This window comes from Centroberyx gerrardi, chromosome 6 (genome assembly GCF_048128805.1).
Source record: "Centroberyx gerrardi isolate f3 chromosome 6, fCenGer3.hap1.cur.20231027, whole genome shotgun sequence".
NCBI lineage: Eukaryota > Metazoa > Chordata > Actinopteri > Beryciformes > Berycidae > Centroberyx > Centroberyx gerrardi.
This window is the reverse complement of record NC_136002.1, coordinates 30,873,606-30,898,035: the sequence shown is the minus strand read 5'-3', so window position 1 is coordinate 30,898,035 and position 24,430 is coordinate 30,873,606. Positions and strand designations below refer to the sequence as shown.

Below are 24,430 nucleotides of genomic sequence, written 5' to 3'. Positions count from 1 at the left end.
ACAAATTCATGCACACTTATTGCGGCCCACATGGTAATTAAAGTTATTCTGACTCTGAAATGGATGCTTTGCTGAAAGGTTAACCAACACATCATCCCCAATCCAATTCTGAGCTCTGGTTAACGTCTGTTATAGCCTGCGGCCTATGAATTTTGGGGTAGGTCAATAATTAATTTCCTTAGAAAAACAGGAGCATGCCTCTGACCAACCTGAATAAACAGAATCTTACAACCTTATATTGTCTGTCTGAAGATTAATGACATAAGATACCGTTTATTGACATAAGATACCGTTTATTGACATAAGATACCGTTTATTGACCTGAGGGAAATTCCGTTAGTGCAGAGAATAGTAGGGGGACAACCTGCAAAACAGTAGTTCATACTAGTTAAAAATTAGTTTATCACTGCAGTTACTCTGACAAAAAAATCACCATGATATTCATATAATATTCCAGTAACGCTTTACAATATGGCACACAACATCCAAGGAACGAGTAAGGAACAAATCAGGAACAAACTGCTAGTTAATATATAGTTATCTATATAGGTATATATAGTTATCAAGGAGTTCCTGAATAACTAACCCTAACCCAGAATCAAGTTGATAAGTTACTGTTTGATACCATGTTGATGAACCAGTATCTCATGATTAGTTCCTGGATTACGTCACTGTGTAGCGTGTGAACGCACATTGGTGCCAAGTGTGAAAACTTTCAGTTCGGCCGACATTGAGGTGAATGGGATCGCCATCTCCTCTGTTGAGACGTTAAAAACCGTTAACGTTAGTAAGAAATAATCCTTGTGAAGGTGTAAAAGAAACAGACAGGGTTTGAAGAACGTGCTTTATCTTTTCAGTCAGGGAGCTGCTGGTGTTGGTGAGTGATAGCAAATGTTACAGCCTCTCTAGCTTAATCGTTGTCATTGTGACTTATGTGTGTGCCAGCTAATAATATAAGCTAGATGACTAGTACGAATGTAAATCACTGAGGCAAACTGCAAGGCATTGTAGCATACGGTCAAGTCCTAGTTTGGCTTAAGGATATTTACCTAACTCTGACAGGCCATATCATTGAGTCCAGCCAGTTATAATCAGAGCCATTAATAAATTGATCTGGTTATAATTGCAGTCTGGTCAGCGATAATAGGTCGGACCTGCCCTGTTTGGTCATGTATCATGATGTAGCTTCTTGGACCAAACAGGGGCTTGAGTTGAGCTATATGCTGCTGGACAGAGCCATGATCTGTTTGGAGACCAATAACAAGGAAAATGAACGCGTACATTTAGATAAAAAACATCAGTCAACATCACGTAATGTGTTTTTTTTTTTATTTTGTGGAAGCATTTTTCAGTCAAAGGGGAAACAACACAGATATGATGGGTTATAGTGGGACTTGCCATGCCCGCCCCATTAACTTCAATAGAAGTGGCACCAATGCAAAATTCGAATGCTGTCACATGACGTAATGACCCTTCCTTCATTCCTGATTAACTCTGAATAAGGTGCTAAATTGCACCTAACCAATAACAAATCATTACTTCCTTATTACCTCCATATTAGTTCATATATTTGTGTCCCGTCAAGTAAAGCAGTGCATCATACTGAGTAGTTACTGGTAATGCATCATTACTTCTTGATTACTTTTCCATGATTACCTTTTATTTGCAAAAATGGTAACTAATGAAGAGTGTACCGCATTGTAAATATTCCTATAGTAAGTAGTAAGTAAGTAAAGTTTAATTATATAGCACCTGCAGAGCAAAGTCACAAAGTGCTTCACATGAGTAAAATAGTTAAAATAAGACCATTTAACAGTAAAAAAAAAACAATAAAACATAAAAAACAAAGGATATAAACACACACAGAATTACAGACACAAGAGGCTAGACAAAGGCCAGTCTGAACAGATGAGTCTTCAGCTGCTTTTTAAAAGTGTCAACAGAGACCGCAGATCTTCAGTCCAATGGAACAGCGTTCCATAGTTTAGGTGCCACAATTTCAAAGGCTTGATCACCTTTTGTTTTGAGTCTGGAGCGAGGGACGACCAGTAAGCCCTGGTCAGAAGACCTGAGTGACCTGTTGGTAATGTAGGCATGGAGTAGGTCGCAGATGTACACAGGTGCCTGACCATGCAGGGCTCTGTATGTGATTGCAAGAACCTTAAATTGAATCCTAAACTAGATGGGAAGCCAATGTAAAGAAGCTAAGATGGGAGTTCTGGACCTTTTTGTAGACTGTCCAGGGATGACTTGCTGAGGCATGTGAAAAGGGAATTACAGTAGTCCAGGCGGGATGATATAAAAGCATGAATAATCATCTCCAACTCAGGTTGTGACACAACAGACCTGAGTTTGGCAATGCTTCTTAGATGGAAAAAACATGTACAGGTCAATGACTATATGTTGATCAAAGTACATAGCCTGATCAAAAATAACACCAAGATTTCTAAGGTTAGACCGTACAGTGTAGGGACTTTTAGTGTGTCTGTAGTGAGTTTATAGTGATCTTCTCATACTTTATGGTATTTTTTTATCACCTGTAATATCCCTATAATATTCTTACAGGGAGTTATAGTATGTATGTGGTTGTCAATAGTGAGATTATAGTGACCTTATTGTAAAATGGTATTTTTTTTATCGCCTATGGTATCACTATAATATTCCTATAATGTATCTATAATATTCCTATAGGCATTTATATTGTGTCTGTGTCATACAATAATGCGCTTACAGTGACTTTATCATATATTTTGGTATTTTTTGATGGCCTATCCTATCACTATAATGCTCCTATAGGGATGTATAGTGTGTCTCTGGTACTCAGTAGTGAGTTATCATACTTTATGGTATTTTTATATGGTGTCATCATAATATTCCTATAATATTCCAATAGGGACTTTTGAGCCTATAGTATAACTATATTAGTCCTATAATAATCCTATCGTATTCCTATAGGCACCTAAAGTTTTGTATGGCATTCTTCTAAACTTGATTATCAGTACAACTATAATTATTAATTGAATGACTAGAATTTTGAACTGTGTATAATCATAGAACTCGGTAACTGGCAGTGTCCAGGGTTATTATAATATTATGACTGGTGAGACATCCTCTTCCTCCTCTTCCTCCTCCTCCTACTCCTCCTCTACACTGACAGGACAAATTCCCACAGCCACGTTTAGTATAGTCTCGTGAATTCAACGGTGGATTTATGCTGGTGGAAACTTATTTACCTCCATCTTAATGAATGAAATGTAGTTTTGTCGGGAGAGAAGCGAAGAAAGACGGCTTGATGGTCTGTCGCTGCTACTCTGAGATAGGCTACTCTGCTCTTCCAGCCAAGAACTTTCTGACAAAACTTTTCTTTTGATAAGGCAGTAAGGATAAAAACATGATGCTACACCAGCGGATATAGACCGGTTTCCTATGTGACTAAAGAGGAGAGCGCACGGTAAAAAGTATGGACGCCTGCAAGAGAAATGTAAGTTAATATCCAGTTTACCTTTACTAAACAGAAGTAATGCTACACCAAGGATAGGATAGGATACCATACAAATATACTATTACAGAAATAATACGCCGATAGCACAGGAGATGAACGAGGTACAATAAGGTACAAAAAAATAAATAAATCAGTAAATCTGTGATACATTTTAAGATACCATACAAATATCACGTCAAAACAATAAGTCCCTATATAGGAATGTCACAGGATATCACAGTTATGCCACAGAAGATAAAAAAAAAATAAAAAAAATACGAAGATCACTCTGTAAATCACTATAGGAATATTATAAGAATATCATAGAGATGTTTTCTAAGGTTTAGTAGAATATATAACTGAATATTAGGTCCGTGTTCACATGTAGACTTATGCTCTCATTTCTTAACAGGACTACATCAAATGCATCAAGGTGTGTGTGTGTGTGTGTGTGTGTGTGTCTGTGTGTATGTGTGTGTGTGTACGTGTGAGCGCGCGCGCGCAGCAAGGAAATGTAGAATATAATAACAGAGCATCGGTTGAGTATTAAACATAAAGCGACTGGCAATTACAACTTTAAAACATTATGGAGAAATGTGTGAATGAAAAGTCTGAAATATGTGAACTACAGCAACATTTCAGCAGTAGGACATACTGAGACAAAGGAAAAATTCTGTCTAATATGAAGTTGAAATATGAAGACGAAATATGCTGTTTGTAAATAAATAAAAAACACATATAGATAAATAACAAAAATAAATAAGTTAAATGCAATAAAAAGATCAGAAGAAATATTAATATAAAGAAACAATGTGTGAATATGCAGCATATATACAGGATGCATGATGTGTGTCATATTTGCATGAACAGATCTGCAGAAAACCACACATGTAGGCTACAGAAAGTGTCTAGGCATACAGGTCTGCACTGTAATGAATACTCACCTTATTAATACACAGAGAGAGATAATTTATTTACAGAGCATGCAGATTTACATACAGTATGGTGCATTGCTAGTTTAATTTGAATTTAAATTTAAATTGAATGACCATAAGATTGTTTTATGGTCGTGACATCATTCATTAACCCCCCTGGAGGGGCCCCTCTGCCTGTCAGTGAACTGGGTGCAGCTGGCAACTGCAGCTCTTCTACAACTGACACACGTCTAGCACAAAAAATAAAGAGGAGAGTTTAAGAGAGAAAACGAGAGCAAGCAAAAGGCTGTGTTGTCACATTTGGATTAGAATATTTCAAAAATAATTGGAATAAAGTTATGGAATGCATTTTAGTCATGTGTACTTTGGCTCTTCGTTTACAGTATTAAAAAACAAGTTTTATATTTATGAGCTATCTGGCTAACGAGCTACAGTACACACATTAAAATGAGAAAAACAGGTTCTAAGAGTGTGGGGCCTGTCAAACTGCAGACTTGTTTGCATATATCCAAAAACAGGATTTCCGAATTATCCAGGAAGATGTGGAAAAAGGCTTGGCTGTGTTGGCACCAGTGACAAACAGTCATATATTACACGACTCACAAACGATTGTGCTACTAATGTTCATTGGCCCAATAAATATTGCAGACCTAAGGCCAATGTTACCAGCAGAAGTCTAAATAATGACAGACACAAAATCTTTCTTTTAAAAGAATCATATAGGTGTTTTTTTCCTTTACCACCATTTACCACACTGCAGGCATACTTTTCATTACCGACCATTTTCCAATGCATACCATACATTTTCATATGTTTGAATATGTTTTTCCTCCCAGGCAGCCATTTGTTTCCATACATTTCCATAAGAAAACATAAATAGCTGCTCTCTGGAACAACACTCAAGCATGTGTAGGGATGCAGCAATTTCCAATGTTAATAAGTGTTGATCTTTCAGTGACAGTTGACTGACTTTTTAATGTGGCTAGATCCTTTATAAGATTGCAGAGGTGGTAGAAGTCCACAAATTCCTTACTCAAGTAAAAGTGCAAATACTCATCTAAAAATATACTTTATATACTTTATAAGTACCATTTCAAATCATTTACTCAAGTCAAAGTATAAAAGTACATGGTCTTAAATTTACTTTAGGTATAAAAGTAAAAGTAGTCGTCTAAAAAAGGCATTTCTAATGTTCTGAACTGGTTTTCTGTTGAGCATTCCTCTGAATCCCAGATGAGAGAGTCAATTAGTCAGTTAATTCTCTGCTCTCTTGTTGCTTCTCTCTTCTTCCTGTTCTCCTCTCTCTGTCCCTTTCCCTCCTTTTTTTTTTTTTTTTTTTTCACCTTTATTTATTCAGGGGGAGTTTCACTGAGAGCAATGCTCTCTTTTTCAGGAACGCCCTGATCACATTCACACACATTCACACCTGGAAGCTAACCAGTACAACCACAGTCTGATCTGCTGGCCACTGAGCAGCTCCACTGGAGCGGTTGGGGTCCTCCTTGCTCGGGCAAGGGCACCTCAGTGGTGGTAATGAGGGAGGGGCAAGCGCTGCTTTTCACTTTCCCCACCCTTTTTGGTGTTGCTTTGGTGAACAAGCAGCCAATCACATTGGCTCTTGATCAGCTGCTTCTGGGATGGAAGCTGTCTGATGTGGAAAATAAAAAAAAATAAAAATAAATCAATTGATGATTTCCTGAGAGTAATGAGTATGTTTTGAAAATGTAGTGAGTAGAAAGTATAGATTTTTCTTTTGAAATGTAGTGAATAAAAGTAAAGGGTTAAGGTTAGGATTAGGGTTATTAAGTGAAAGAAAAACTAAAGTACAGATACTTGAAAATCTTACTTAAGTAACAAAGTATTTTTACTTCATTACTTCCTACCTCTGGACTGCAGCAGTTTAACGTGGCATGCTTTACAGCAGGAAAACATTGGTTTTAGAGGACACGTCATGCTCTTTTTCAGCACCGCCCTGCTTTACCTCATTCGTTCCTCATGAACACCTGGGGGCTTCCCAGTACAACCAGTCCTCTACTGAGCAGCTTTGGTGGAGCACATGGAGGTGAAGCACCTGGGGGAAAATACGAGAAACACTCACTCACTTCTTCTGCCCAGGTTTTCTCAACTGGTCCAGGGAGTCGAATCTGAACTGAAAGCAATAGAAACCAGCCATTATGTGTCTGAAGGGCTATTATCAGCAGCAGCCTAAACTAAGGAGCTTCAGACGGTTGATGTACCTGAGTCCAGTCATCACCATCCTCTCTCTCACCCTGCTGCTCTGGAATTACAGGTTGGTGAAATAAATGAAAAGAGATAGATCATAGCCTCTAGTGCTGGAACATGCAAAATGTAAAAATGGTTCCATTCTCTTCTTCGTCCTCTTCTTTGAGGAAGCCCTTGTGGTGCAAGGTACAAGCCAGTTTTGGGCGAGGGAGGAACCAACCTGTCAATCTGCCAACGAAGACACCATCACTTTATTTCAGTGTTTGGTTGTTTGATGTGTTATCTTCAGTATTCTCTTTTTGTCCTCTGTACTCTCTTTTGTCTTATTCATATCTGTATTCTCTGCTACGTTGACAATCCAGTTTCCCCACAGAGTTCATTAAAGTCTCATCTCATCTAGACTTGCCAAAATGAGTTTGTATCAAAATCAGTATTACCCAACAATATTATCCTTGTTGCAAATGTCCCAACAATAGCAACATAATATTGGTGGGAGATTTTTTACCTGCATGAAATTCTAAGGTTCAGCTTTAACTTTCTATTTATAGTAGCCTACTGTGAATACTGTTAAAGTGACAGATATAGTTTTACATAATGCTAACTGCTGAGTACCTTGTTCATTGTGTTTTCCATACTGGCACATGCAAACTCAGTTTCCTTCAGGGCAATAAGTGGTGTAGTGTAGCAATAATATTTACTTTTCAAAAATGGCTTGTCCTCATTCAAAAGGCTTATGCAAACATCTCATTTTAACAAATATAAAATTAGATGTTTGATTAGCCTTTTTTTATTCTACCTGCAAATATTTGTATTTTTCTCCCTCCTCTTTCCATAGATGAGTTTTCGAACAACATCACATAAAGTGTGCGCGCACATCTCAGGGGCAGAAAGGCTACCGGTAGCCACTCAGTTCACCTTAATTAGTTCGTAATCTGATTTCCCAGAAGCGATAGCATTTTAGTTTAGTAAGCGCATGGCCATATATTTTAACATCATGCCTCGCAGTTGCTACATGCTAGTCGCAGTTGCACCCTAGACTGGAAAGAATAAAAGCAACCCCCGAAATCAACAGTTACAGTAGGGTCCAGCTGCAGCACCGGACTGGCTACCGTTAATGTTACGTTAATGAACGCATTTAGATCGGAGGTCGGTAGTTCCGAGTTGGATCTACCGACCTCCGATCTAAATGCGTTCCAGAGTCTTCTCGGGAAAGCACGGACACAACAGCCTTTACCCATTAACGTTAACGGTAGCTATCTGACAGCTCTAGTAACATTAGCAGGCTAGTTCATACTAGCAAAGACTTCCATAACCCCTCTCCCTAACTTCGCCTATCCTAGCCAGGGGCTTCTCCGGGTCTGCAGCTGGGTGCTATTGGAGTACCAATCCAGCTAACTAAGTTCGCTAGCTTCATAGTCCCTGGTTGACACTTACCCGGCCATACATGTACAATTTGTTGTCAGAATGTCGCCTTTTTCAGTATTGACACTTTGACGCTGGCTGGGCTCTTAACACACAAAACTCACCAGAGATGTAATGTCTAATTTGTTGCATATGCCTACATGTGTGAAATGTGAATTTACAGCATCGAGAGATTTGTATGCTCGGAGACTGTCTTTTGTATGCTAGGCTTTTCATATACATGTCTGGCCATTGGATGGGTGGCCACTTGGCCATGTCTACAAGCCATTCATCAACTGGATTGAATAAGGGTCTGGCTGTTGTTCGCCAGTACTTAAAACAAGTTTTTCGAAATAATCTGCGCAATCGGAGTCTGACAAACTAGCCAGGTACGCCATTGTTGTCCGTTTGTTTGGTGTTACCAGTGCGAAAATGACAGCCAAGTTGCTATAGCTACGATAGCCACAGTGGCTTTTCTGCCCCTGAGGTGCGCGCGCATCCTCGACGGTTTGTAAATGGGAAACTCATCTATGCTTCCTCACTGGGTTTTATCAGCAGATTGGATTTTTAGTTCTACGAACATTTCTCAGAGGCAGAGCTCCTCTGGAGGCAGAAACAATCTCATTGGTTGAGTTAAACCTCAACAGGCGGAGCCTAAGACCCACAATTTTTCAGAGCGCAAGCTAGAAGCTAGCTGGCAAACTTCAATGGCACAAAAGGAACTCGAGGTAATATATAAATAAAAATATAATGGTATTATAATACCATTATAATATTGTTAATTATAAACTAGAAGTTATAACTTCTAGTTTAATTCATTCATGACCATGGCATTCATGATCTTGGATGCTAGCTAACTAGCTTACCTAGATAGTGATAAGCTAGTATGGCTAGTTTGAATTTAGGTCAACTAAGCTAACTAGCTAACCTAAATAACTTAGTATGGCTAGATTGTAATTTTTCAGTTAGCAAGAGTGCTATGCTTCATAATATTAGCTTCCTCCTCTCTTATCCTTTGTCTTTTCACTGGGCTTCCGCCTAATGTTATTCAACCAGAAAAACTGGTTCTTTGGCTCCGCCCACTGAGGCTTAACTCAACCAATGAGATTATTTCTGCCTCCAGAGCAGCTCTGCCTCCAAGAAATGTTTGTATCAAAACTCCCTTCTGCGTTTTATCACATCACTTCCGTGTTTTAGCACTGTGATAATAAATGCTAAAATTAAGTGATTGAACTGATAATGAATTCAATCCAAACCTTTTCTTGTGGACCCACAGGCCTGCCAGGACAATAAAGTTCTGGAGCCAGTACTACCAACCAACCAGCCTGGCTCAGATCCCAGTCCAACGCACACTACCAACAGGAAGTGGCCCAGGACGAAAAGGTGAGCTACTCCTTATTAAACAGGATAGCGTGACATGTTGAATGTTGTTCTATGTTGGAGTTGTTGGGTCCACCTTCCCTTTATTTTCCTATTGTCTAATTGTACTGTATTATTGCTATTCTGTAAACAGGGCACATTTGTAAAAGAGGCTTTGCAAATCCTGTTACACATGCAAGTTTGGAACAAATGACAGACAGGACGTGATGTGCACATTAGGCGCGTTAGAGATCGATTTAGATCATTTTCTATATTGACCAACTTTTGATTCTGTGGCAGCCCTGCCGATATTTTGGCACTACACCACAGACAAACCTATGAGAAAGTTGCACATGCGTGTTTCAACAATGGGGAATCAGTCAGTCAGTCAGTCAGTCAGTCAGTCAGTCAGTTAGGGACAAACATTAACAGCAGAAAGGTCAGCAGAGTTAAGGTGGGCTTTCCCCTTCACTACTTGCTAATTACCATGTAGTTATACATATAACAAATTCCTACTTTCTATAATGAAACTAAACTCAGATATTTATCTATCACAAGCATGTCTCAATGGGCTTTCATCTTTTTCTTTTGCTCTTTTCTCATTTCATGTCTTTTTATCTCCTCTGCTGTCTTCTCCGCTCATCCATTGCTCTTCATCCATGCAGATCCACATGGACAAAAGGTGCCTCTAGTGGCAGTCAATGGGACGCACACACTGCTGGTGTCAGCTTACCTGGAGCACCGCACAAACAGACGAGAGGTCAGTGAAGAAGAGAGGGGAGGTTAGAGAGCAAGGCACTAACATTGCCTGGGTTACGGTTCTATTGCTTGTGTAGCTCAATGGGTAGAGCAACACTGCCAGGGTTAGGGGTTCAATGCACACTGGGGCCACACTCACTGAGTAAGGTGCGTTGATTTCTGTGCGAATAGAAAATAAAATCTATTTTAAGATTTTTTTTAAAGATAAATACCTTTATAAGAGCTGTTTAATAATATATATTTGGCTTTAAATACAAATGTATTTTTTCCATATATTCCTTATGCGGGTCAGTGTCGAGGTGGTAACAGTGCAAGCAGAGTAGCCCTTGCGTCCTTTTCCCCACCAACTTCCTCCAGCTCCTCCTGGGGGGTCCCCAGGCACTCCCAGGCATGCTGGGAGATGTAGTCCCTCTAGGTACTCCTCTCATGCATGCTGGGAGATGTTGTCCCTGCAGTGTGTCCTGGGTCCGGCCCTGAGGTCTCCTCCCAGTGGGTACAAAGGGAGTCACATCCTTTACCAGGTGCCTGAACCTCCTCCACAGGCTCCTCAATGTGTAGGAGAAACATCTCGACTCCAAGAACTCCTGGATTGCTGATCTCCTAAACCTGTATAAATCAAAGAAATTGTCTTTGTTTTTGTCTTTCTCATCCTCCAGGTCCATGTTATCGCTGTGGTGTTGAGGAGTGAGACGGTGGCCTATCGCTGCCTCCTCTGTTGCCAGGGGCAATGCCACATCTCTGCTGGCGATGCCAGCACCCACATGGACCACTTTGGCTTTGCGTATGGGACAGCAACCATCTTGTGTCCTCTCCCCTCGGGCTGCGAGACCCCCTCTCATATCGCTGTGACCTCTGTTGCTGCAGCTGACTCTGAAGGTACTGAAGGGTTTTACAACGTGTGACAGATTGGAGATTGGCCTGAAATACGTTTTATGATTTGTTTATGTCTGAAGTACTGTGCTGGCTGTTCCTAGCTAGCCTGGTAAGACCATCCTGATCACGTGACCTCACATTCTGTTTCACTCCACGGATCAGTCTGGACTTCTGGCCACTTGGAGTTTTTTGTGAGACGTTGCAGGCATAGTGTAACGCCTTATTCACAACTGAATCTGTCACATTCTATGTACATTTTCTCCAGCACAATGTAGTGACAACTCCTGCCCGCTTGGGAGAACCAGACAAATACATGTACATCATTGTACTATACTTTTTAAGCTGCTTAAAATCAAAAATCTATTTTGGAGCGAGGTCATATTATTTGTTTCAGCAAAGTGATAGCTTATAATACATAGATGACCAGCTATGTAATGTTCTCATTGTCATCAAATTATGAACATTTTTTTCTGAATTTAAAGTAGTTAATCTAGAGTGAATTGTGTTTTCTGCTTTTACTGTATCAATTATTCATTATTATTATTAATATTGCACAGCAAAACCTGCAACACGGCTATGACACCTTGAGGATATTATTTTGGTTATTATAAATGGGCTGGTGGGTAGGTAGATCTGCGGGACTTCTTCAAAAAGAAGAAAACTACAGGTGTGATAAACGTCAGGAGTCATAATGATTATTTTCTATAATTTAGCCTACACTTTTTGAAGCAGGGCAAAAGAGAAACAGAGATTAAACAGAGATTAGATAGCTAGATGACATTTTAACACCAGGTTAAAATGGCAGGTTTGTTGAAGAAAACCTGCCAGCAAGCAGGTTAGGTTCGCAGAGTCAGTTACCGTGGTACATACCTGACCCAGAGTTTAAGTTACCTCTCTTTCTGGAACTGAAAACTCAGAGTTTCCCTCATCTCAGGGTTAACAAACTCAGAGTTTTCACTAAACCCACTTTCTGGAATGGACCCCAGGTTCAGGATGATGTTTTAACAGACGATGCAGCAGAGGCAAAGCAAGCAGGAGAGGATGACAAAGTGAGCATGAGTAAAATAGTTAAATTTAAAGTTTGGATAAGATAAGAGTGCCATGAGTATTAAGTTATGTTAAGTTACACTTTATTGATCCCCCTGGGGAAATTTGTCCTCTGTACTTGACCCATCCTAACTACTTAAAAGCAGTGGGCAGCCACAGTGCAGCGCCCGGGGACCAACTTCAATTCTGAGAACAGTGCCCTGGTTAAGGGCATTATCTGATACCTAACATCCCTAACTTGCATGTCTTTTGAATATAGAATTACCTTTGTGCTGTTACAAAATAAACAAAAGGGTGAACAGCTGGTCCCCTACCCTCCATGCTGTCTTCCTCACTATCAAATTGTTTGTCTCCATAAGACCCCACCATCCCCCTTGAAATTTGTGTACAAATCGACTACTGGTAACGCATAACTCAGTTGTGAATGAGGCGTTAGTAAAAGTGAAAACAATGGAACAAAGCCGAATAAAAGCAGAGCCAAAGAACAACAAAAAAGAAAAAACGAAAAGTAAAACAATTATAAAAAGCATTTCTATAAAAGAAGGATTTAAGCAGGGATTTAAAATGACTGCTAGCCTGAGCTAGCATACTGTAGGTCTCAAGCAGTTAATGAACAAAAAAACATTAAATTATTGGGAAAATTCATACTTCATACAACCAACCCATTTCAGTGAAATTGTTTTTTACCTCTGGGTCTTTTCTTTGGTGTCTCAGATAAAGGCGAGGTGTTTTTGGAGGTGCTGAACCAGGAGGCGAGGAGTGACTCCTTCCCTCACACCTTCACTGTTTGCCTCTCCACCATGTTCAACTTCACCAATGTGCTGCAGGTACCGTCACATAATACTTATAACATAATAATTTACTGTTCTGTTATTTCTACTTTTCTTCTATTCTTTTTACTTTTCATGTATTTCTATCATTGCTGCAGTTTTGTGCTTCTTTTGTGAGATATAAACCCCTTTTATTGCAAAGTTCAAAAAGTTTTGGGCCAGACAACCATCTTCAGTACAACCAATGAAAGAACACAACCCAGGAGTATATATTGTGGTGTCCCATGGCCAGTTCTCCATGTGGGAGAGAGGGACAATACAACAGGATGGGTGGCCATTCTGGGAGAGACCATTAACCCCCTTTACTCTGCATATAAGGGACACTCTCCATCCTGCAGGAGGACACACCAGCCTCACGCCTGAGGTGGAGAATCCAAGGAGGAACAGCCACGCGGTATGTCGTGTCAATGACTGTAAGGTACTTGGAACCTGCTGACCTTGTCCTCTCATCCTAGAGACACCCCACCACAGAACTTGAATGGATAGAACGGTCTTTCCACTGTTTGCTTTGGTAATTTGGCTGGTACACCATAAAATGGTGAGTATGACATTTTAAGGGTTAGTTGCTATGGTGACAATGCAAGTCTGGGCATTAAGGCCATGAAGTGGAAAGCTGACGTTAGCAACAAGGTTAACGTACTATTATCAAAGATTCGCTAGCTCTTCTCATCAAAATCAGCAAACTTAGCTAAGCATCATCAACTTAATTTAATATAGCCCCTTAAGTGCTATAAACCAGCATAGCTTAGCTTACCTTTAGTGGAGAATAAAAGTTAGAATTCGCTAACTTCAAGCAGCTAACGGATATTGGCTGAAACAGATTAACTCAACTATAACCACCTCCACTAACTGCACAGATGTCAAATTTTTTTACCTACTTAAAAAGCAGCAGCAACTCTTTTACAGCAGCAGCTTATAAAAGAGCATCACCTAGTGGTGGCATGACTGACAAATTAATTCAGCTGCAATGCCAGTTTTCCACTGCTTTGGTTTTTGCTGCAAAACCTCTCGCCTCAGTGACTTGCAGTAAGTCGGTTCATACGGAAATGGCCGCCGTTCCGACCATCCAGGAACGTTCATTTGAATGGGAAAGACCCTTCTATCCATTAAAGTTCTGTGCACCCCACAAATACCTGAAGAATATCCCAGTCTGGGAGGAATCTGAGTTCCGTTTTGACCCTCACCTCCTCTCTCCTACTCCTTTTGATGAATAAATACTTTTGTTGGACTGCTACTCTGTGTCACCGGTGTTCTACTTCAAACTCCAAGTGTACCCACGCCTTGCTACACCTCACATATGGTGGAGAATGCGGGCATTGTCATGGTCTTTACATACACTTGGTAGTAGACACCAATGGACAGGGCAATGGAAGGTGCATTAACAGCCCTGCTGGAGGGCCAGGCCCACCAGGCGCACCAGATGAGAGTGCTCCAGGATGCAATGACAGCTGTTTGTCAGGTAGTCAGTAAACCCACTGTACTACCTGCCACAGGAAGGGTGGCAGAACCTAGTCAGCTTCTTACTAAGCAAACAGCAAACAATGATGTAGGGGCCTATTTAGACGTGTTTGAACGTGTGGCCACATGAGAGAAATGACCAAGAGAGTGCTGGGGGGAACTGTCATGCCTTTCCTCACAGGTGAAGCCCAGCGAGCCTGTTGGGATCTCAGCCTTGATGAGGCTATGGACTACTAGAAACTAAAGGCAGCCATTTTGGTGATCTTGTAGCCAGATATGGTTACAGACTGCCAGACAGGGCACAGAGGTTCCATGCCTGGTCTTATAACCCAACCCAGCCAGTTAGACCACACCTGGTTACATGTATACCTGTGTGGGGGTGGCTCACCATGGGAGAAGGACCCTCTGCAGTATACAGGGTGGTAATGGATAAGTGTATTCGGGAATTGCCCTCTGATGCAAAACGCTATGCAGCCCAAACTAACCCCAACTCTGTTGATGATTTGATGGCTTTGTTAGAAAATCACCAGGTCACCCAGGAGTTGCTGCACCCCACCAACACTGAGAACCCAAAACCAGGGCGACCAGAATGCCGGACCGAGAGAGAGCTGGGGAGGCAAGGCCCACAGACAGCACAGCCCAGCATAGCAGGCCTACCTGACCACCTGTCCTGGAGCTGCCCAAGAGGAGCCAATGGCAACAGCTGACGCTGTCTCTTCACAGGAACAACTGTGTTAGCGGAGAAGATACTGGGGCCCTGGTGGACTCGGGAAGCCAAATCAGCTTAATCCGTCTGGAGTTTGTAGACAAGGTCCAGTGACAGAAGATCCCACTCACATGTAAACACGGGGACACCAGAGAGTATCCCACAGCACATGTTGAAATGTGGAGACCCTGGGGGTAGGTGAAGATGCTGGTTAGGATGGTTGATAAGCTACCTGTCCCTGTCCTGGTCAGTCAGGACTGCCCAGCCTATAAGAAGTACTGGAGGGCACGCCCCTGTCAGGTGAAACGGGGCACTGGAAGTGGCCGACGGAGGCGTCACTAACCACAGCTCTCATTAAAGTCTTGTGCCGGTTTTTCATCACATGATGGCCTCACGGGCCCAGACGTCTGAAGAAGAGGGACCCCTCCCTTCAACCATAGGCACTACCACTGCTACTGAGTCCCCAGTGGAAGAGCCAGCAGCTTTAGAGGAGGTATCAAGCAGTGATGTCTTCTCAGAGTTTCCACAAGCTGAGGCCCTGGCGACAAGCTTATCTGGGCAGTTTGGGAGCAGTGAACTACAGGACCCAAACCTGGAGCAGGCCAGATCAGACATGAAGGTGGTAGACGGCAAGAGGGGGTGTGTTAACTGTCGTATCCTCACTTTGTGGTGAAGAAGGGGCTTGTACAGGGTGATAAAAATGAGAGATGAATTGGTAGAATATCAACTGGTTCCAAAGCCATACATTTCTAAAGTCTAGAACGTTTACTCCTACTGGCAGCTCACTTAGGGGTGGAGAAAACATATGAATGTATTCTCAGGCGATTTTACTCGCCAGGAGTAAAGACAGCAGTATTGACAACACTCTGCAGAATGTCAGAAAGCCAGCCACAAGGTTTCCTATCGTAACCTGCTCATCCCACTACCCAACCTTGTAGCTGAATTGGCCTGGACCTTGTTGGATCTCTGCCTAAGTCTGGCCGAAGGCACAGATACATACTTGTCATCCTTGATAATGCCACCTGCTACCCTGAAGCTGTGCCCCTCCGCAGCGCTAGCCCGGCAGCAGTAGCCCGGCAGCAGTAGCCCAGGAAGTATTCTTCCTGTTTAGCTGGGTGGACATTGCTAAAGAGATCCTCACAGATCAGGGGTTATGCTTCATGTCTAAGATGATGTGGGAGATGTGCAAAAAATTGAAGGAATGAAAGTTACAGACTTCCGTCTGTCATTCCTAAACAGATGGGCTAGTCCAGCAGTTCAATCAGACCCTAAAACAAACTGATGAGAAAAACTGGGACCAGTTGCTTTCTTATGTGCTGTTTTCTATTTGAGAGGTGCCCCAGAGTTCCACAGGGCTCTCCCCACTTGAGCTACTGTATGCCCCGGTATGCTGGATCTCACTAAGGAGGCCTGGGAGGAACACCCGTCATCCTGTCAGTCAGTGGTGGAACATGTGGACCTGATACATGACCGTATGGCCCAAATCTGGCCCATGGTGAGGGAACATATGCGCCAAGCCCAGGAAGCCCAGGTGAAAACATATGAAAGGGGAGCCCGGGGACAAGAATTTCGGCTGGGAGATAAGGTGGTGGTCCTAGTGCCAACAAGTGACTGCAAATTCCTCACAAAATGGCGTGGGCCTTTTGAAGTTGTGGAACGGTTTGAACCTGTAACCCACCTCCTCAGTGACTTGGGGCCACTGAGGAGTCTCACAGCTCATGGTCCTCATGGCTCATGGTTTTTGTAATGATTTTATGAAACTAAATTAAATCTCCCAGTTTGATGCTTACCTAGTACCCCGGGTGGATGAGCTCATCAAGTGATTAGGTCCAGCCCAGTTCATCAGCGCCCTCAACCTCAGGTCAAGGAGAAGACAGCCTTTGCAACCCTGGACGGGCTCTACCAGTACTGTGTCCTACCATTTTCTCTGCATCCATGGCATGACTGCAACGTTCCAGTGGATGATGGACCAGATCCTGCAACCCCACAGACGAGGACGAGGTGATGTGAAGCCCCGGGAGAAGAAGGGGGAGAGTGTGGCTGTCTTGCCCAGGCCTCAAACCAAGAGACTGGTAAAAATCTTTCTGGGACTGATGTGGTACTACAGGCAGTTTATCCCTAACTTTGCCACTGCAACAGCTTTGCTCCATGAATTGACTCAACAAAAGTTGCTGAACCAGGTTAAGTGGTCCAGCGAAGCCCAAAAAACTTTCAACACCCTTTGCCAGACCCTCTGCGAAAAACCTGTCCTCATGACTCCAGACTTCCAACAACATAATGGTTGGGGCTAATGGTTGATACCGCCCCTTTATTCTGCATATAAGGGACACTCTCCATCCTACAGGAGGACACACCAGCCTCACGCCTGAGGTGGATAATCCAAGGAGGAACAGCTACTCGGTATGTTGTGTCAATGACTGTAAAGTACTTGGAACCTGCTCATCTTGTCCTCTTGTCCTAAGTGGAACAGAGACACCCCACATATACCTGAAGAATACCCCAGTCTGGGAAGAACCCGAGTTCTGTTGTGACCCTCACCTCCTTCCCCCTACTCTCACTTCCCATACTACTTTGATGAATAAATACTTTTGTTGGTCTGCTACTCTGTCACTGCTATTCTATTTCAAACTCCAAGTGTACCCACACCTTGCTACATCCTGCAGTATCAAAAATATTTCATGCACTCTGAATTCATATCTAGATCATCTATTTACATATACACAAATATCAGGCATGATTTATCATTTTGGAATTGCTTATGTTTTGGTTTGTAATATCGAATTTACTTTGTCTTTTTTTATTTTGTGTTATAATTAATGAGTTCCTTTTTTGCAGTTGCTGTTTTGCAATCCTTTTATAATTGCTCAGTTGTGGTTCCGTTTTTGCCAAGTCACATGCTGTTTATAGTTTTGCAATTGCTGATTTAATTGTGTGACTTCCTTCTCTCCTCAGCTCTTTTTCCTTACCTATCAGTTCTCTATCACACATGATCATAGTCACAAATAGTTGATTCATGTCAGGGCACCATGGTTCAGACTGTTTTACTCCTTGCTATTGGCTGTTTGTAATGGTAATAAACTTATTTGACTGTTGCATTAGAGCAACAATTAAATGCTTCTGGTTAAGTGACTGAGCTAAATGCCTGTAATGTAAAACAAAAGTGTGACAGTGATTAACCATGAAATGTGACCCTTTTAGCTGGTCCAGAGTATGGAAGTGCTGAAGCTACTGGGGGTGAGCAGAGTAGTCGTCTATAAGACCAGCTGCAGCCCAGATACACAGCGGCTACTGGACTACTACATACACACAGGTGGAGTATGGCGTGTGTTTTCATTCATTCATGACCATGGCTTACATGATGTTGGAAGGTCAGCAGCTAGCTAACTACCTTACCTAGCTATAAGCTAACCTTTGAACTTAGAATGTCAGCTAGGCTAACTAGGTAAACTAGATGACGTATGCTAGATCACATTTTTTCTAGTTAGTAGCAGGAGAGCTAGGCATCATAATATTACCTTCTTATGATGTGGTTCTTTGGCTCTGCCCATTGAGGTTTGAATCCCAAAATCCAATCTGCAGTTGTGTGTGAGTGTACAAGCATGCACTTCACCAGTTCTTTATTTCTCCTTCTTCCTCACCTTATTGCAGTACTGCCTACCTACCTACAGTGGATATGAAAAGTCTACACTACCTTTCAGATTTTCTAGATTTTATTGCCTTGATGCCTGAAACGAAACCCATTAAATCAGACTTTCTAACTTTAATTTGACTATAGTAACCAGCAAAATGAAGGTTAAAACAAAAGCCTACTCATTTTTGATAATTAATAATGTAAACTAAAACTCCTCAGTTGTTTAAGTGTATGTTACTAAATATACCAATCTAATTATTTCACTGTCTCCCTCCCAGGTTTTATGGAGGTGATTCCCTGGTCCAAACTGTCCAAACTTCTGAATGTGTCTCCAGGCTGGCAGCGTGAATACAGTCCTGGCGACCTCCACTACTACGGCCAGATCCCTGCTCTCAATGACTGTGTCTACAGATACATGTACCAGTCCAAATACTTGGCCCTGCACGACATGGATGAGCTCATACTGCCCCAGTCAGTGGACAGGTAGTGTTTTCTACTTAGATAAATTAAGAGTTTTGTTCCAAAATAAGACATACACCATTTAGAAAACTGTACCTTTAACTTTTCAAAATGATTGCTGACTAGAATATTGTTCCAAACCATGAAGATATCAGCTATCTTAAAGCTGCTGTAGAATTTTTAAACTTGGTATAGCTACCATAAACAATTATGATCGAGATGATTGGTAGCTGCTATCTCACGCAAGTGGTATTGTTAGTGCTAGTGTTTCTCAAAATAAAGACCATTTCCCATAAACCCTGTGGCTTCCTGTCAGCAATAACCTTGTTTGTTTACAGTAATTATGACAGTCCCAATATTAATGTGGTAATGATTTGTATGTTAAAATGCTACATGCCACACCTATATGTGACATTTTTTGGGGGGTGGAGGTTATTAGTGGTGTGTGTGTGAGAGAGAAAGAGAGAGAGAGAGAGAGAGAGAGAGAGAGAGAGAGAGAGAGAGAGAGAGAGAGAGAGAGAGAGAGAGAGATTGACTGTACAGATTTAATTAAGAAAAAAACATTCAATTACCAGCTGGAGGGAGATGCTGCCTCTGCTGGAGCAGAAACACGGTGCCGACTTCGGCTACATGTTTGAGAACGCAGTGTTTCCCAACACCATCAAGCTGCCTCCTCCCACCTCCCACACCCCTCAGCACCCACAGAGCAGCTGCTGCACCGGCTGGCAGGGTGTATCCGGGGTTAACATCCTGGCACACCTGTACCACGAACCCCTCAACCAGAAAGAGTTCAGCAACTTCAAGATCATCATCAACCCCAGAGCTGTGTTCGCCCCCACCGTCCATGGACTGCTGAACTCACAGAAGGGCTGTGTTCGGGTCGACAGCAACGTAGCACTTATGTACCATACAAGGTAGTTTGTGTGTTGTGTATAAGTGCATCCTAATAGAATCATATGAGGTGCATAACTGTACTATTGTTGGTGCGTGTGTTTGTAAGAAGATTTTGAGACACTTCTTTCAGGTCATTGGTTCAGATAGCCACAGGCTAAATCAAAATTACATTCTCATTTATCACAAATAATCTTGCTAAAATGTAAAAGATAAACTCTCCACCCCATGCCTTCACTCCTCTGGTAATGTGCCTTTTGTTTTTATGTATATTTTTTGTTCATTGTGATTATGTATTGTATGCTTTGCTGCAAACCAAATTTCTTCGGCCGGAGACTTGTGTGTAGGAGACAATTCTGTTGATGTTGTTGAAATTCCTACTGGTCACAGATGGAGGTTACCAGAGGTCATAGATTACTTAATACCCCTCTAAAAAGTGATGACAATTCTGAAAGGTGCTTTGGATAAAAGTGTCCACCAGATGGTACTAATGTTTAGCACACTTAGTATGTAACTGTTTTACTTTTGCTTCCCCTCCAGACCTCCAGTACAGACCAAGCTGACTACAGACCAGCTGGTTTATGACGACCGACTGCTGGGCTACAGCGTCCGCCTCATCCTCGCTGTCAACACTGTGCTCAGAGAGACCGGACTCATGCCAGAGGATAACACAGAATAGCTGGGAGTGTGTGTGTGTGTGTGTGTGTGTGTGTGTGTGTGTGTGTGTGTGTGTTCATCGTCTAGCTCCAAATGTGGACACTTAGAGAAAATGGCCGTGTGTTTGTCCCCCCACACTGAAATTGGGGGGCGATTATGGATCGCATTTTGACAAAATTAATTATGCATCTGATCACAGCGTCCCGGCATTTTCAAAATTATTGGCCCAAGGGGTTCAAGTTCAATTTATTTATATAGCACACTTAAAAAACACTTGTTGACCAAGGTGCTGCACAAATCTTAACAGAACAGATCAAACAAGCGACAGAACCAGCAAAACAAACACCAACATAGCACAGGGACACAAACAAAATAAAATAAATAAGAAAATAGATAAATAATCAAAAAACCTACAACAAGTTTCATATAGAATCAAAGGCTGAAGAGTAGAGATGGGTTTTGAGGCGAGATTTAAAAGTGTCAACAGTGGGGGCGACTCGACTACTAGCTAGTAGCTTTTGGCCAGATCACCTGAGACACCTGCAGGAGATCAGAGATGAGGGGACTAACCTATTAAGGGCCTCGAAAACAAACAAAAGTAAAACCTTAAACTCGTTGTACTGGAAGCCAGTGAAGAGAGGCCAGGACAGGGGAAATATGTTTTCTCTTTCTGGTGCCAGTAAGAAGCCTTGCAGTAGCATTTTGGACCAGCTGCAGATGGGACAGAGAGGACTGACTGATACCTGTATATAGGGAGTTGCAATAATCGAGGCGGAAGGAAATAAAAGCATGAATAACTTTCTCCAGGTCATTAAAGGAGAGGAAGGGTTTGATTTTGGCTATTGTTCTGAGATGGCAGAAACTGGATCTAACTAGTGAATTTATTTGTTTTCCAAAGTTAAGGTCTGAATCAAAAAATATCCCAAGATTCTTGGCGAAAGGCTTGACATGAGCAGACAGCTGGCTAAGGTTGTTGGCTAAGGTTGTGATAGACTGAAGGACCAAATATAACTAACTCTGACTTACTCTTGTTAAGTTTAGGAAATTACTTGCCGTCCAACTTTTGATGTTAGAGACAATCCCCAAAATTTGGGGAACCCCCTGCTCAGGGAATCTAGACTACACTGTTATAGTAGTGTGTGTGTGTGTGTGTGTGTGTGTGTGTGTGTGTGTGTGTGTGTGTGCATGCAGCTGGACCAATCTCCTCATCAGGCTCCCACTGCCGATAATTCTCAAGATAACTGGACTCAAAGGAAAGCTGCATCTTTTCAACTCAGGGAGAGGGATCATTGTATTTACATTTGTGTTTTAGACATTCAGCTGATACTCTTATCCACATCAACTTACAGTGGGTGAGCAGGTTGGGGTTCAGTTTCTTGCTCGAGGAGACTTTGCCAGGACACACGGCTGTTGACAAAGTATTGCTTGTTGTGTGGATCAAACCTGTGGCCTTCCAGCTACAGGATGAGTACGCCAACAGTCAAAAAGAATCCAGAAATCCTGTAAGGCGAGGTCAGTAAACCTGCTAACGGTCCGCACCACAACGTTGCTGTGCCCCGGAGGCAGCATACATAAAGTATGGCTTTACCTCCGCACGCAAGAAGGGGTATGAGTGCCCCAAATGCGTTCTCTGCCTCGAGATCCTCTCAAATGACTGTTTAAAGCCGTCTAAACTTCAGCGTCACTTGAAACAAAAGCACCTGGCAGAGGCCGAAAAAAACAGTTGATTTTTTCCAACGAAAGGAAGAGCATCTGGCCAGGCCGTCGGCTATATTCGTGCAGCAAGCTACTGTCCCTGAACGGGCATTGAAGGCGTAGTTTTTGGCCTCATACCACATTGCTCGTGCTAAGAAACCGCACACAACTGGAGACGATTTGATTCTACCAGCTACCAAAGACCAGTGTTGGGCAGTAACGTCGCTACAAGTAGCGGCGCTACTAGTTTAACTACATTTCTCAGTAGCGTGGTCGTAGCGTCGCTGATTTTGAATCAAATAGCGTTTTCAGTAGCGAAGCTGTTTTATTGATCAAGTAGTGCGGTAGCGTCCGCAAAAGCTACATTCTCCCAGGCATTTCTAAAGCTCAAGCGCAGTGGAGCTTTCTGTTGTGGTCTGGAATAAAACTGCTCAGGATAGGTACGTGACGCCGGCGCCATACACAGTGCACTTCTGTATGACAGTGACATCACAGACCAATCCTTGGGCTGACGCCTACGACGTCTCTGGTGCAAGAAATACAGTTAACACATGTCAGGTCTTTATTCTTCTGCTACGTGGTTTGAGTTAAGAGTTTGTTAAAGTAAGTCTCCACAGCTTTATCCTGCTAATGTGCCCAAGTCTCCACTAGATTGAGCATACACATGCAAACAGGTATATACACACACACACACACACACACACATGCAAACAAACATAGATGAACATACAACACTTTGCTTTATGTTATTATGTGGAGCATAATAAAGAGATTTTTTTTGTTTGTTTTTGTTGCCAAATTGCCAATTTTCCAAGTAGCTTGCCCAACACTGCCAAAGACATTGTTAGAGAATTGCTTGGTGAGGATGCTGCCCAGAAAATCGACACTGTACCACTCTCTGATAATTCTGTGACTCTCCCACTGGGAGAGACATTTTTCGAGTTTTAGATGAGTACATCGAATCTAATGGACTTGACAGACTTGACCCTCCTACTATGTCTGGGGTCAATTGACCCCATTCAACATTAACAACGTCTTTAAAAACATGAGTAACATTATTTTTTCAGCTTGATACTTGATGACTTCATGAGATATTTCATGAGAAAAACTGGTAAACATAAAGTGTAACGTGATGATATGTTTTCAAGGTCCTGTACACACTTTGTATACAGCGGCGTTGTTTGTGGTCATTTTGACCCTAAACACAATAGCCTTATAAAACCAGAGAAAATTAAGTTCTACACATATTTTCTTTCTCTTTGTTTTGACTGATACTGAGGGAACTTTCCCATCCAATTTTTGATCTTTAAAAAACGTTCCCATGCTTTAGGGCCCTAGCATAAGATGCACAGTTTTATTAAGTTGTTACAGGGTTTTATCTCACCTGAAGATTTCCTGTCCGTCAGACTGTTTTGGTGACTAATTTACTTTTTCTTGGTGTTTTTTTCATTATTGACTAATTGCAATGTGTTACTTGCTGATGTTCTGAAATGTAAACTTGGGGAACACTTAATTACAATAATTTTTTGTAGGTTTAAATTGCTGGGGTCAGTTTTACCTCAAATGTTAATTTTAACATAATAGGATGGTTAAAAGGTTTGGTTCATTGACGGGTAACTTGTTTCTACTTTTCTGTGTTGTGCAACACAATAAATAAATGTATTTTTTTATGCCTTTTTTTTTTTTTTAGGCTATAGATTACTGGTCTTATTGTCAATTAAATGAGTTACTACATGCAAGCTCATGTTTTACAAAAATAAGTGCACCATTACATTGAAAAATGAAATTATAAAAAAAAATCTTTATTAATATTATGTATTAATCTTTAATTATTATAAATATATATATATTTATTTAAATTTAAATTAAAAAAAAAAAGCAGAAATGATCTGGATGTGGTTAGTGGATCCAAACCGCATTTGGCCCGGATAGGAAAGGTTTTTTTTAACTGAACTGGGCCAGCCCACGCCCGTATCAGACGCAGATCCGCAATCCAGACCCACGCCGTTATTGGGCCGTTGTGCG

The 24,430-nt window shown here is 41.7% G+C and overlaps 1 protein-coding gene across 1 annotated transcript; it reads left to right on the top strand.

Annotated features, from left to right (window-relative positions):
- The first annotated feature begins 3,413 nt into the window (after nucleotides 1–3,413).
- Nucleotides 3,414–22,970, top strand: LOC139924196 (uncharacterized). The gene is made up of 10 exons (XM_071915170.2): nucleotides 3,414–3,481; nucleotides 6,532–6,706; nucleotides 9,317–9,423; nucleotides 10,065–10,159; nucleotides 10,815–11,034; nucleotides 12,793–12,905; nucleotides 18,271–18,382; nucleotides 18,982–19,186; nucleotides 19,738–20,076; nucleotides 20,594–22,970. Exons 2-10 carry the CDS (start codon nucleotides 6,591–6,593, stop codon nucleotides 20,730–20,732), a joined length of 1,446 nt encoding a protein of 481 aa, XP_071771271.2. The 5' UTR covers nucleotides 3,414–3,481; nucleotides 6,532–6,590; the 3' UTR covers nucleotides 20,733–22,970.
- The last annotated feature ends 1,460 nt before the right edge of the window (nucleotides 22,971–24,430 follow it).